Source organism: Vanessa tameamea, chromosome 23 (genome assembly GCF_037043105.1).
Source record: "Vanessa tameamea isolate UH-Manoa-2023 chromosome 23, ilVanTame1 primary haplotype, whole genome shotgun sequence".
Classification (NCBI taxonomy): Eukaryota; Metazoa; Arthropoda; class Insecta; order Lepidoptera; family Nymphalidae; genus Vanessa; species Vanessa tameamea.
The window spans coordinates 416,920-431,133 of record NC_087331.1 but is presented as its reverse complement, the minus strand read 5'-3'; the positions used below and the strand labels follow the sequence as shown (position 1 = coordinate 431,133).

Sequence of the window (14,214 nt, the reverse complement as noted above, 5' to 3'; positions counted from 1 at the left end):
TTCACAATCTCGCGAGATAGATTATAATCTAACGGTATTTACAATTTTACGATGATATATATACTTCCAAATCAGTGTCAGTCATCATGGAAATAAATATGATAATACATTATGACAAAATAATTATCAACTGTTGAACTTTCAGAATATTTTCTATAAATGTTGCATAGTGTCTGTCTTCTAGCTTCGAATGTCAAATCAATGACGAATGAAAGAGAGAAATCAGTGTTGAAAACTCTCACTAATAAAATAAACTTAACAAAAATAATCTAATTTGTAAATTGTATTATTTTGCTATCTTTACTCTTATATTGGCTCACGCACACTAACACATCTTGTAGTCCGTGCCTACAAGATGTCACTCACTCATACTAATGCACTTCCGTGACTGAATACATCTATATGTTTATTTTAGTGTGTATATCGGACACTATATAGGTCAATGTTTCTCAAACAGGCGGTCATGAACGATTGACACCCTTACGTGTAAGTTTAATACTATATCATACAAAATAAACTTTTAAGAATGTAATATATAACAATAAATCATAGCAAATCCAGTCCGTTGGCGATGGTGCTTTGATGAATTCTCTTTGGACAGTCAAGTCTGATCTTGATGAACTTTGACCACCCGAAAATAAAATATCAATAATAACCCTGCAACATACTCAACGAAATGCCAAGTCATTTGAAAAGATAGGATTTGTGTATAAAATGTCATTAAAATTTCACGATGATAAAGAAACTGCAGACTTTGTAATAGATTAAGATAAGATGTTATCAATTGTATAAGCTTGTATGAAAATATTCGAAGAACTATGTTCGTTGTGACTTAAATAAGTTTTTTTATTAAATTAATTAATATTATTATGAACTCTCCACCTGGAACACTCAAAGAGAGGTATAGGCTCGAGAGATTATTATTTGGTTTTGTATGGATGTCGATGTGAGTGTGTCTGTATGTATTAGTAGGTGACACGTCCTTGTGAAATGTTGTATCTGCGGCTGCAATGGAGAGGTTTTAAAAAGTTTAACTAGTGTATGACAGGTTGCCTTGTAGGTTGGTTTATAATGAGACTAATAAACGCACTTTGGAATCAAACAGTCGTCTCCTTCGTTTTACAGTCTATAACGGTATGCCGTGGGGGATAATATCCGAGGCTATTGAATTTTATTTTGTTGAATTTATAGCTTATAAACGTGTTGTTGCCCTTTATACGATTGGAATATTTTTTTTATACTTGCAGTTCTTTAAGAATTATATCATGCGCCGCGATTAGGTTCAGCTTTACAAAGAAGTTATGGTGTCGTTTCCAAGCCAATTACATAGGTTAAAAGGCGCTTTATTATTATAACGCGAATAAACGTTTGAAGACTTTCGTATTCATTTATACTGACATATTTTTATTTAAGAAATTATAATTCATTAAAATAGTAAAGTCCGTAACTGATGAACATTAAGATTTTCAAGAGTCTATTCAATTGTCAGACCAAAAAATATTTTGTTTATTGAGAACTATGGCACTGGCCAATAAATTGTTCCTTTGCCGATCAACATCGTCGCGTGACATGCACGAGGCGTCGGCAATAATTATCGGCAAGAATATTTTGCCGACTATCATAGTACTATAGTTGGATACAACGGCATATATACGTTTTTATGATGACGTATATTGGAAATATATAACATGTAAAAATTAAATGATTATAATCCGTAGTAAACTGCTTTAAGTATATAATTAAATTGAAAAACATCCAGAGAGGAATATGGTTGGGAATTGGTACGATACTACAGGCATATAATATGCACTGGCAATATGTGCATCGAAATAAAACATGCAGACACATGAACTAGATCACATAATACAATGATACACGTGCACGGACAGCACGACGGAAGAGATTGTAAAGCTATATGTTATTTTTTTTTGTTTTTAAATTTGCTTCATCATATGCATACATGTAATTAGATATTTAAAGAAGAACTTTTAGAGACAGAATCTGCAGTGTCTGATTCAATAGGTAATGATAACTTTTTAATATTTTACTGTTAACATAATTTTGACACTCGAAAGGCGTCGGTTATCAGACGTCGAATTGGTGTTACCGACTGGATTATGAAATAAAAACAAATTTTACCAAGAAAATGACATTATAATCGTTAACGACATTTCACTGTAATCGTGACTAATCAAATGTACACGTGTGCTTTAATTTAGTTATGAATCTTTACATGTGTTTCTTGTATATAAATCGTATGTATGATTAAATGATCATTATTTACTAATCTGGATTATGCTATTTGTCAAAATATACTCGACATTTTTCGGCAAGACTTGTGTGTACTGGGTAGTAGGACTTTGTGCAAGTGACTTGTGACTTCTGTGCATTATTTTTTTATTATGTAATATGTTTAAAAATTTTGCCCCTTTCTTCTCTGTAAATCATGAATAGTTTAATAATGTGAAGAATTAAATTAGTTTCTTTTCAGACGTTAACTTGTATGTCGGAGTTGTTTTCATTGTTGGAGCAACCACTAAAAGAAAGGTCACCAACCAAGTTATGTCGCTATGCCCGACCCTGCGGTGCGGAATTTTAAAAACTCGTGAAGTATTATCAGTAAACAATACAATATCACAAGAACTCTTAATATGTAAAAGATTATTTATAAAACAATTAGTAAACAAGTTTGAACTAGTTTTGAACAGCTCGCGCACGCTACGCAGGAACGTTTTATCTCTTATCAGTCAGAGTATGTCCATTAAGAATTCATAATTTGTAGATAAGATAACACTTACGCAGTATATAGTTTCGATTTGAGTAATTATTAACTTAAAATAATATACTTTCTTGCCCAATACCTTGACGATCAACCCATAAAATGCGAGCGAAGTATTTTGTAACATTAGAGATACTCAATTATTAAAATTATTTATGACTTTTAATGCTCTTGCTGACCAAATGTCGAACACTATCTGCGGAGGGTATATTATACTGCACTAGTGTGTGTGCGTATCTGACACTATATGCCGATGGGAATTGGGTCGGCATTCCAACGCGACCGGAGTGTGTTCGGGCGCATATCCGACGGGTTTACGTGCGCTTCGAGGCGCGGGAGTGTGAGACACTTTTAATTTCCAGATTCCGGGCTGTTAATAATATTTTTTCGACAGAAAATATTAATAACTTTTTATCAGCCCCAACTAAGGGTTCGAACGCTCGACCTTGGGATCTGCAGTCTTATATCTAGCCATTAGAATCTAGACCAACGAACGATGACTGATAATCAATCAAGGTGCATTAATCACTCCATTAAACATTGTTTTATATTTCTTTGAAAAAAATAATAAAAAGCTTTACGTCGAAATGCATTTTCAACCTATTAAAGTGAAAAAGAAAACTTTACAGAGTTCTTTGAACCGATTACGCGCTGAAGGTCGGTGGTCGACCTTGTGGCTGCGGTGGTTTGTGATCGATACGAGATTAGTCACGAACTCGCGAGAGGTTTACATATAGTTCACGTGTAAAGTTAATTGTGCTTAGATTTTTTTTATTATTTGAGGCAATTTTAATGAAAATTAAATGGAATTAATATAATTGTATAAGCGGACGGGAAAATGGGTTACCTGATGGTAAGTAGTCACCACCGCTTACAAACATTGGCTTTGTAAGAAATATCATCCGTTCCTTACAACAAACCAATACGCCGCCAACCTTAAGAGCTTATATGCTATGTCCTTGTACCTGCAGTTACACGGGTTCACTCAACCTTCAAACCGGAACACAACAATACTATGTTTTGCTGTTTCGCGGTAAAATGTCCGACAGTTGTGAAACCTACCCAGACTGGCTTGAACAAAGCCCTACTACCAAGAATAAAGTATATTTTGATTTAATTTATCTTTTACAAGTTCTTTTAAATGACTATTTTAACAATATATATTTTGATAATGATTAATTAAATAAAATTTTTATATTATCATTTATAATAGTTTAATTATCAAAGCGGAACGTGGAATTAAACCGAAGATCGCAAGCACGTGACCAGCACGACATTTTACACGTGCTTAAACTGTGTTTACGTTTGGACTCATGCTCGGGGAAATAATAACGTGAAAAAGTTTAGTTTGGCTCAAATCACTTTACATAAATATTTACTAACCGACAATAAGCAGTCTATGAAGACCCTCTAAACATTCTTAAATAAACAGTATGTCTTAATCAGTGGTATCTCTTAATATACGCATACATACTATATCAACGAGATATATATTTGATGTTAAAGGGCACGGTTATTAACTATTTCTCAAAAACACAAACACGCGTTAGTTAGTATTGAATTACGAATGTTTTTGTGAGTAGGTAAAAATCACAATTTCACAGTAACCTTGATTACTGATTCACACTGATTCAGCTGATACATGAATTAAGGAAATTCCTAAGATATAAACAATAATCCATAGCTATACTTGTTATCTATAATGGAGATAGATATCTATTATCTATCTATAAATAACTCCTTTATAATATAGAATTATCTACGAGGCATGATTTTAAAGTGTCGTTGTAAAAATGTTTTTCGAAGTCGTGTGTGTGTGACCTTAAAACTTACACAATTGGGGCTCGTGCGCAATAGAGAGCAATTTAATCATTAATAAAATATAGAGTTAGATTATATTTTAGGATATGAATTTGTATAAGGATTCCGTTATACTCATCGTTATGATGTATAAGTTAAACACACGAAACTACATATTTTATCTTGGTTAAAGTAAATGAGAAAAAAAGTTGAGATGGCCCAGTGGTTAGAACGCGTGCATCTTAACCGATGATTTCGGGTTCAAATCCAGGCAGGCACCACTGAATTTTCATGTGCTTTTTTGTGTTTATAATTCATTTCGTGCTCGGCCGTGAAGAAAAAAATCGTGAGGAAACCTGCATGTGTCTAAATTCGGAAAACTAAAGTGTGAGGAGGCCTTAGTCCAGCAGTGGGAAATTTACGGGCTTTTAATGTAAACATGTAAAGTAAATGTAAAGAGTTAATAAATGGAGTAAAACGAATTAAAATGGTAGTAAAATTAAATACGACTGGGGCGAACTATGATTCGTATGTTACGTAATATAATAAATAATAATATTCCTAATTATGCAAGACTCAGTGCCGAATTCAACTTAAGCGTCGCCCCTGGGCACTGTAAAAGATGTCGCCTAATTATCAACAGTTCTATAAAGTGGAAAAAAATTGAGGACATTTTTCACATCCTCCTTTTTGTTTCCCTTGAAAATTTGCCGCCCTGGGCATTAGCCTCGTTGCCCCTTGTGGAAATCCAGCACTGGGAAGGTAATAAAACAATGAGCCCATACACACTTGAAGTAAACAAAGTATACGACAGTCAGTACTAGCAGCAATTCCAGCGAGGAAATTCAAACAGCTCTGAGTCATCCATCGATTACTGCGGGTCGCCGCCGCTTGATGAATTACTGCTAGAGGATAAGCAAGCACGACCACATGATTCATAATCTGATCCCCTTGTGTGTGTGTGCTCATATTAAATGTTTCATAAATCGTAATCCGATCCGAAAATTATAGATAAAAATTGTTATTCACATTTCCTGGGCAGCTAGTCTCCTTTAAAATTGGCCGCCGACATCAATCAGGTCATTATCATTACAAATTAATGATATTATTATAAATAAAGTAATTGCATATATTTCTAACTACGATCGCAATAATATCAGAAAATATTGTAGGAATTTTAATTCCGTTTTCACCAATGGAATAAGGTACATAATATATCTAATTTATGAATATTTTTTACAAAAACCCTAAAGGTTTGTGCCGTCTGAGAGCTTCCTTGACGTGCGCTGTAACAAATCCAATCAAAATATACTTTATTCAAGCAGGCTTTTACAAGCACTTTTGAATCGTCATTTAACAAACTATTTAAAGTAAAGCTACCACCGGTTCGGAATGTAGATTCTACCGAGAAGAACCAGCAAGAAACTCAGTAGTTACTCTTTTTCAACATCTAAAAATACAGTCATGTTAGTTAAATACAATTATATATGTATGTTATGTCTCCTGCCTAGAAGTCAACAAGCATTAACTCCACGCTTTTTTATCATCAATATAATCTTGTATCGAATAATACGCCTTCTTTACAAATGTATTTTTTACAAATGACTTGAATCTATAAAACGGCAAAGTTAAAAATGCCCAATGAAACAATTAATTTAATGCACTTTGTGCTACCCCTGTGCAGCGTGGTAAGATTTTAAAAGAGAGTGTTTTGGATTTGCTGTAGCATAATATTAGAAGACACCCGTGTGTGATGGGGTCTCGGGAGGATCTGGTATTAGGTACCCGTCGTGATCGTTTGTGTAAATGAGACGTGAAATCGTAACAAACGCACTTTCCCATTTATAATATAAAATATTAGTCACGATACAAGCTGATAACGGAAATGATGAAAACTTCACGCGCCACGCTTATTATATCAGTTGAGGGGTTCCATCGTCTGAATGCAGTGACTAAGCAATTAAACGATGTGATAATATTGTTATTGTTTGGTCTCCGAACGTTGACCCTCACAGTCACTGACAACCATCTGAACATGGTATAGCACGTGGTCGAAACTAGCACAGTGATAAGTGACACTTGCCGTCTATTGCAGTGTCCAAGTAGATAATACTCTTATTCTATAAGTTGATCAGAAACACTACTTTGTTTTTCTAAAGACATTTCATTTTTTTTAAAATATAAAGTACCAAGGCGGGCTGGCGATTGGGCCTAATGGTGAGAGGATGCCAATAACCATTCCATCCTTCTTTACATCGACTTATTATCGACTTCCTTGTGCCTGTAGTTACACTGGCTCACTCACACTTTAAGCCGGAGCAAAACAATATTAGGTATTGCTGTTTGGCGTGCATTGTGATATGTGGGGAAAAAGCTTCCGACCTTCTTTACAAAAGGTTAGGAGACGATGGCCCCACGTTTTTTTTAGTGATTTGAATTTATACTTTTGTTTCCCACTAACCCCATACATGAGAAAGAGATAGCAATATATTTGTCGCGCCGAAATTAGTGTAGTAGTGACATTTGACACGCTCGAGTCCACAATGTTACAGTCGCTGCTCTCAAAAACATATAATTAATAGTTTATTAGGGACTGTGTTGCGTTCGATTTCATAAACATAAATATTATTGATGTTTTCCCCACATTACAATAATATTTGCGTTAATACATTCAAACTTCAATGTTTTGCAAATTCAAGCTTTATCGAAATGTAAAAACCGGAGAGAATTCACCTCAACCTAAATAAATACTGACGAAATACCAAGTATTTATAACCAAACTACTTTATTTCTCGGACATTGCGGTAAAATTTGTTTGGAATATTTTATATGTTAATTTAATTTTAAGCATCATTATTAACACAATCATTTTGAACATTAATCGATTTGTTAATCATAGTCTTTAATTGGACATTGTTTATATGAAGCTAAGAGCTTAAATCAAACCATATGTATTTTATTATTGTAACCTTTACAACAAATATATTTTGATTCGTCAACATTTCAAATCTACCACAGTTTCGGAAGGCAGCTTCCAGCGAGAAGAAACGGCTAAAAACTCGCATCTAAAATAAACGAAATTTTTAATGAGTTTATTATCCACTGTTATTGTTCAAAATAAATATTTTTATTATTGAACCCCTAGCTTAAATCTAAGTATGTTTATTATTAAATAAAGGTGTACAAAGTATTTTATTATATAGTTATTAAGTAAAGTTAAAACTTAAAACGCTAGAATTCAAAAAGGTAAACATATTAAAGAATTAGTAAGAATAGTAAGAAGATAAAGACATTTCTGGTTATTTTCAAAAGAGTATTTTCCCAAAAATTGTTCTAATCACTTAGATCGTTTAAGTTTTGTCACCTAAATCACTTACAACATCAACCAAACTATGTAAGGTGCATGCATCTTAATTGAGCGTGGGTGAAACCACAGAGCATAATAATTTTGAATATACCCGTGTAATATAATATGCGTCCAAAATTCCTACTCGTATAAGTAATACTACTAACATAATCATGATAACTCACATGAATTGTATAATGTATAATCATAATGTTTACAAAGACTACAATTAAATATTTAGATAAATATTCTTATGTAATATGTCATAATATTAAAACAGTACTGCTATTTATCGAAATCGAAATCTTGTCGCATATCTATCGACGTGGATCGCTAAATACTTAATTTGCAGTATCCGCTTAAATACCCCAGTTTAATAACAAAAAACCAACAATCCTTTCCCTAACAAAACAGAAGCGGGAAAACCATTCAACCAGCGTGGACAGATAATACGCACGCGCCACGCACACATGCAAACGATAAGATAACCTTAACATTAGCGGAACCAGTGGACGAGTCGAATTGCCCCTGCTACGCCTATCGTATTGAAAAACGAGAGGGGTAGGGTAGGTCAAAGATTAAAATTGACATTCACCTAACACGTTGTGATCTGCAGAAGGATGCTCACGATCGAAAGGGTCCACGCACACCTAGATATCACTAAAAGTAATATAACTACAACACAACACAGGTGTAAATTTCCAACACATTGAATCGCGACAAGTAGATTTCATGGAATCTCTGTTAACACTAAAGCAGGCTCCACGCACACATCGAAACATTGACGCATGCGTCGACCACGTTATAAAAGAGCGTTCTACGTCACAGACGCCACATTCAGTTACAAACCGCGAAAGTAAAGCCACGCCAGTTGAATTCTTGAAGTTGTGAAATTGTTGTGACATACTTTCGAGAGGATTGCCGTGTGATAACATATCAAGTGCAAAATAGTGAAAATAGGGAGTAATTTTGCATAGTTGTGTGAAGTTTAAGTGAAAATTCGAGGCTACGGGTTACATTACCCAAAAATTAGTGAAGATTTGAAAAGTATACATTTATCAAACAAAATGTACGACGAGTCCGTGGTCTCTGTAAAAACCGAGACTTTCAGTGGAGCTGCGGCTAAAAGGTAAATATTACATTTCAAAACATTTAGTTTTGCAATACAGTATTGCACAATTTATTGTGCAAATCCAATAAGTGATAAATTACGTAAGCGCAGAATTATAAATTAAATGCAATAAGATCATAAATAAAAAAAAAATAATTGACTCATTATCAAAATTTTGATTTTGAATAATTGACTAGTGAAATAATTTTAATTTTAAAAATATCTACCAAACAATTAAACAAACTTGTAACTTCAGAGAAACTTGTCTTCCAAGAAATAACACAACCTAACAAATGTTCTCGCAAGTTTAATTGCAATTAGTTCCTTGCGAAGTTTCGCAACATTTTCAATAATTTAGTTTGATTAGTCGAGAATGATCAACGGGATGCGTCTTATTAAAAAAACTATTTGCACTATTAATTTATTTCTTTCTTGTTACAGCCCAATTAGTCAGTGTATCAGAACTGTACTAAGAAGAGCTTGCGTGGAGAAGAGGCTTACCATCGGTCTCTTACCAGCTATACAGTATCTGTCGAAAAATACAAATGGCGCGCTATTCTGTCTGACGGCAGCGGCGCCACCTGGCGACAGCGCTACGCACATGCAAGAGGTCTTGTTGCAGGCTTTCTGCGACGAAAACGACATCTACGTCATAAAGGTAACATTCCAACCATACTTAACGTTCCAATTGAGCTGGCAGAAATGATAAGATAATGTTAATAACTCGTTATTTTGATTTCATTAGTCTAGTAACTTATTTAGAGAAACTTAACTAAATTATATTATTATTATTTTTTCATTTACGTGTAACTAATAAATGTTTTCCTTATTTACAGGTCGATTCGGAGAATAAGTTGAAGAGGTTGCTTGGCTTCTGCAAAACTCCTATGGATTTCAGCTGCATTCTCGTTCACTACCCGTACGCTGATCCATTTAGCGACAGCCAAGAAATTGACCTGTCTATCTTATCTGAAGCAGAAAAAGATTTGATCGACCACTGCGACACCAACTGGGGCACTCAGATGCCAGTCATCAAGCTACCGGAGAAGTGAACGTAGCCTATAAATAATATTGAGAATTGAGTTGATTTATTTGACAAATAACGCCAATATGCGTTATTTCGGCCTTCAGTGCCATCTAGTGTTGTATTTCGTCCTGTGGACTTGTAGGGATATGTTGTATAAACTTGTTTCCATAATTACAATAAACACTAGACTATTTTTAAGATGAGACGTAAGGATAGGAGTTTATTCGTACAGCGATTGTACTTTTGTAATGGAATTCGCCAGGAAATGGCTTGTATTTTTATAATGTAGAAAAATGAAAAGTATTTTAATACTCTATTGTTAACGTATTTCTACTTTGTTACTTAAAATGAATAATAAACATGTGCTGGTGATATTTTGTTTTATTTGTAACGCATTTACCTATTTAATAAAAATCTTATGAACGACTGACATGCAAAGCCCAAAGGCTAAACTGTGGTAGAGTCTACAAAAACACAATTTTTGCACTAAAGTATTTCATATAAAACAGAATGAGAAAGGCTTACTTCTCATTGCTCAATGAGGTTGAACCGAGGATGGTATTTCATTATTTATGACTTTATTTAGTTATGCTGAACTACTTTATAGGTGTTACCAAAAGGCAAAAACGACGCCACACTTTACTGATAACCTTTTTAAAGATTTAGGGGTATATCCTAGTTCTACTACCTACTTACTTGAGTAAGATTTTTAAAGATAAGTTACATAGAAATTTACTTTAGATAGTACTCATTTTCCTAACATAATTGTTAACAGACAAACTCATATAAAAATGTATATATTAACCTACATGACACTACATTTTCTATTCGTTTGAAATATAAATTAATGCTCGACAAAAATATAAACAAATTATAATTATTTAATAGAGACTTTGGTAATCAACTTTAAGTTATATTAATATTCAAGAACCACGAAGCGCTTCTCATATTTTTTTTTGGTATTCACAAATTCAATAATTATAATGTAACTAGGAAACTCACACCCATATATTTTTTGGTATAGGTGGGTTACGCGAAGCTGGTGATATCTCTGGCAACAGCGATATGATTTTGAATTGATTTTCGGTAGATTATAGCTTGTTACTAAACCTCCAAATGGGTATGTATTTATTTATGTGTTGTTTGAACGTATGTAGAAAAACATACGTAGTTTTTATATCTCATGCCATTTTTACGGCTCATAAGCATACCATAAAGCATAATAGAATGGATAGATACAATAATTATTAGACTATATATTATTTATTTATTTTTATTTAGACTATCCACACGAAATATAAATCTTCCTTCGCTAACTTGATCTTATTAAAAAAGGCTCGCGCAAAAAGTTTAACAGGAAATCAATGAGCTTCAACACAATAAGCTTTATTATTATCTCGCCAGTACTTAATAATGAAATCCACACCTCTTTCTCCTATCATAATAGAAGGAGCATTCGTATTACCTCGAGTAACAACAGGCATCATAGACGAATCAATAACTCGCAATCCACAAACGCCATAAACTCTTAACTGATTATCCAAAACTGCCTTTTTATCCCATTTCGGACCCATTTTGCAAGTCCCCGCATAATGGTAAGTGGTGACCGTGTATGCTCTCACCATACAAATGAAGTATTCGTCGGTGCCCCATTCGTAATCTTTACAAGCTGGCAGCACTTTCCTCACCAAATGTGCACCATTCGATCTAAATGCTTCAGTGTTTTCTAACGACAAAATAAATTTCATGCCCTTTAACAATGGGATGATATCACTTTCATCACCTAAGTAATTTGGATATAACAGCGGGGAACCGAGTGGATTAGATTCATTTAATAATAGCACGCCTCTACTTTTAGGAACTAAATTCATCATCCTCAATAAAAGAGCGTCGTAAAATGGCGTTGGGAAAATTGGGACTTGCTCCGCTGTTAATACATCGTCAACATATTCTTCCAAATCAGAAATGTGTCCAAAATGGTATTGTATGTCCGGAGCGATTAAATCTTTATCAGTTTTTATAAACCCGATCGTGCTTAACGGGCCGTTACCAGATAATGGACCACGTTTAATTTTCATTTCAACGTAATCTTTTACTGATTGTAATACTTCTTCTTCACTGACTGTTGTTGCTGTTTTGTTAGACAAAGTAAATGTTACGCCGCTAAAAGATACATGATCTTGTAGGTTTTCTCCAACAGCTAAATCTTGTATGATTGGTATATTCAATTTTTCCAAATGATTTCTTGGTCCGATGCCAGAGAGCATTAATAATTTTGGTGAATTGATAGTCCCGGCGCTAACAATAACTTCTTTTCTGGCAAATGCAGTTAGTTTTTTTTCGTTCTGCATATAAGTTATTCCACATGCCTTCTTATTTTTATCGAAATGTATTTGAATACCCTCTGAATTTCTTTTCACTGTAAGATTTTTTCTTTTATATATTATAGGTTGTATAAAAGCAGTGTTTGTCGAAACTCTTTCTCCTGAATTTGCAAATGCCTGTGCCTGCGAAGCACCCTCTTGTTGAGGTCCATTAAAGTCAACTAAAGGAAGGCCTATTTCAATAAAACCTTTAGTCGCCATTAAGGAAGGCTTATCTACATAAGAATAACTAGACACATATTGCTCCCCTGTGACTCCGTGATACCTTCTATCTAAAAACTCAATGTCTTCGTTTCTTTCTGATTTTTTGAAGAATGGCAATACCTAAATGTAAAGAGTAATCATTAATATACTCTTTAAAAGAAATATAATATATTTAATACTAACATCTTTGTAACTCCATCCATCGTTACCAAGTGCGGCCCAACCGTCATAGTCGACTCTATTTCCTCTGATGTATGACATTGAGTTGACTGAACTTGAACCTCCCATTACACGACCTCTGCAAAGGTAATAGGTCAAGGTGTTATGTTTGTTTATTATTGGTAGTTTGTTTATTATATTGGTAGTGCTTTTACTTGAATTTAATTGAAGTAAAATAACAACTATATGAATTATTTTAAGAGTATTTCGTCGTTTAGAAGATTTCATACCTATGTTGATTTATGACGGTATGTCGAAAATTAAAAACGAAGTTAAGATAAAATATGCTATAAATTTTAAACCAATTACTGCGAAGCTTTTTCCTTTTTTGTAGTGTTTGTTTAATACCTTACCGATAGACTGATCACTGGCTAAAATATGATTACTTATTTTGAGTATGTGTTTCCAATATAAAATAACAATAACCTTAACCGTACCTCGTCCACGAACATCTCCCTTCAGGACGAGCAAGACAGCTTTTTCCATTTGGTTCAGTTGTGTAAGACATTAAAATGTTAGACCCGAGTAAGGCAGTTGAAAAACCTGGGGCAAGAGTTATATCTGGTTGTTCTGGTCCTTCTTCCAAAAGAAGCACCTGCGGAAGTTATTCAATTGGGACTCAATAAAGATGTAATATTATTCTACCGCCAAAAAGCAATACATATAATTGTTGTGTTTCGGTTTGAGGGAAGGGAAGAAAGCCAATTTAACTATAGACACAAGGGACATAACAACTTTACACCCAAGGTTGGTGGTGTAAGGTACGGTTAATATACAGCACTAATGTCTATGGGCAGTGGTAACCGCTTCTCATCAGGCGGCTCATTTTTCCGTCCGTCAAATTATATTATAAAACAAAATACTCGTAAGTGCTTAAGAAAAATAAAAGAAACAATTAGCAAAGTTGACACATAACATTATTTATGCAAGAATACAATAAAATTACCTTCCAGTTCGTATTGTTAGATAATCTATTAGCGACCACACAACCTGCAGAGCCGGCTCCGACCACTATAAAGTCATATTCATCCTTAGCATCATCTGGCTCCTTATCATCATCTGGCTCCTTATCATCTGTCTCTAACCTCTTATATCGGGAACCTCCATATAACTGAACTAATAAGTTCAAATAAATATATCCCAAGGGAGAGCAAGCTGTAAGGGTGGTTTGGCTTGGACAAACTTCGGTTAGATTTATAGGTTGCCAAATCATTTCGAACCTGAAAAAGATTGGACTACAAAAGAGATTAAGGACAGCACAAAACTAACAAAAGAAACGGAACACAAACACTTAAGAACTGGCGCATAACGCATGTCTTCTTTAATGCCCTGATAAGAAGTCGA

At 34.1% G+C, this 14,214-nt stretch overlaps 3 protein-coding genes across 3 annotated transcripts in view; 1 reads left to right on the top strand and 2 right to left on the bottom strand.

Annotated features, from left to right (window-relative positions):
• Positions 1 to 8,663, bottom strand: part of LOC113397686 (electron transfer flavoprotein beta subunit lysine methyltransferase-like) — a 36,617-nt gene extending 27,954 nt beyond the window's left edge. Inside the window, exon 1 of the mRNA XM_026636107.2 lies at positions 8,521 to 8,663. The gene's annotated coding sequence lies outside the window, so the exon portion shown is untranslated. The remainder of the gene's footprint in view (positions 1 to 8,520) is intronic.
• An 87-nt stretch (positions 8,664 to 8,750) lies between these two features.
• Positions 8,751 to 10,435, top strand: LOC113397687 (growth arrest and DNA damage-inducible protein GADD45 alpha). Its single transcript, XM_026636109.2, has 3 exons — positions 8,751 to 9,054; positions 9,478 to 9,694; positions 9,873 to 10,435. The coding sequence occupies exons 1-3, from the start codon at positions 8,993 to 8,995 to the stop codon at positions 10,086 to 10,088; spliced, it is 495 nt and encodes a 164-aa protein (XP_026491894.1). The 5' UTR covers positions 8,751 to 8,992; the 3' UTR covers positions 10,089 to 10,435.
• Positions 10,436 to 11,412: 977 nt separating this feature from the next.
• Positions 11,413 to 14,084, bottom strand: LOC113397692 (glucose dehydrogenase [FAD, quinone]-like). Its single transcript, XM_026636113.2, has 4 exons — positions 13,817 to 14,084; positions 13,308 to 13,465; positions 12,835 to 12,949; positions 11,413 to 12,771 (listed from the first exon to the last, which is right to left on the bottom strand). The coding sequence occupies exons 1-4, from the start codon at positions 14,081 to 14,083 to the stop codon at positions 11,425 to 11,427; spliced, it is 1,887 nt and encodes a 628-aa protein (XP_026491898.2). The 5' UTR covers position 14,084; the 3' UTR covers positions 11,413 to 11,424.
• Positions 14,085 to 14,214: the final 130 nt, after the last annotated feature.

Coding starts and splice junctions, on each gene's coding strand:
- LOC113397687 (XM_026636109.2), top strand. CDS start 8,993: ATGTACGACGAGTCCGTGGTCTCTGTAAAAACCGAGACTTTCAGTGGA. Junction 9,055..9,477: donor AGTGGAGCTGCGGCTAAAAG/GTAAATATTACA, acceptor TTCTTGTTACAG/CCCAATTAGTCAGTGTATCA. Junction 9,695..9,872: donor ACGACATCTACGTCATAAAG/GTAACATTCCAA, acceptor CCTTATTTACAG/GTCGATTCGGAGAATAAGTT.
- LOC113397692 (XM_026636113.2), bottom strand. CDS start 14,083: ATGATTTGGCAACCTATAAATCTAACCGAAGTTTGTCCAAGCCAAACC. Junction 12,950..13,307: donor GGGAGATGTTCGTGGACGAG/GTACGGTTAAGG, acceptor TTACCTTTGCAG/AGGTCGTGTAATGGGAGGTT. Junction 12,772..12,834: donor ATGGATGGAGTTACAAAGAT/GTTAGTATTAAA, acceptor CTTTACATTTAG/GTATTGCCATTCTTCAAAAA.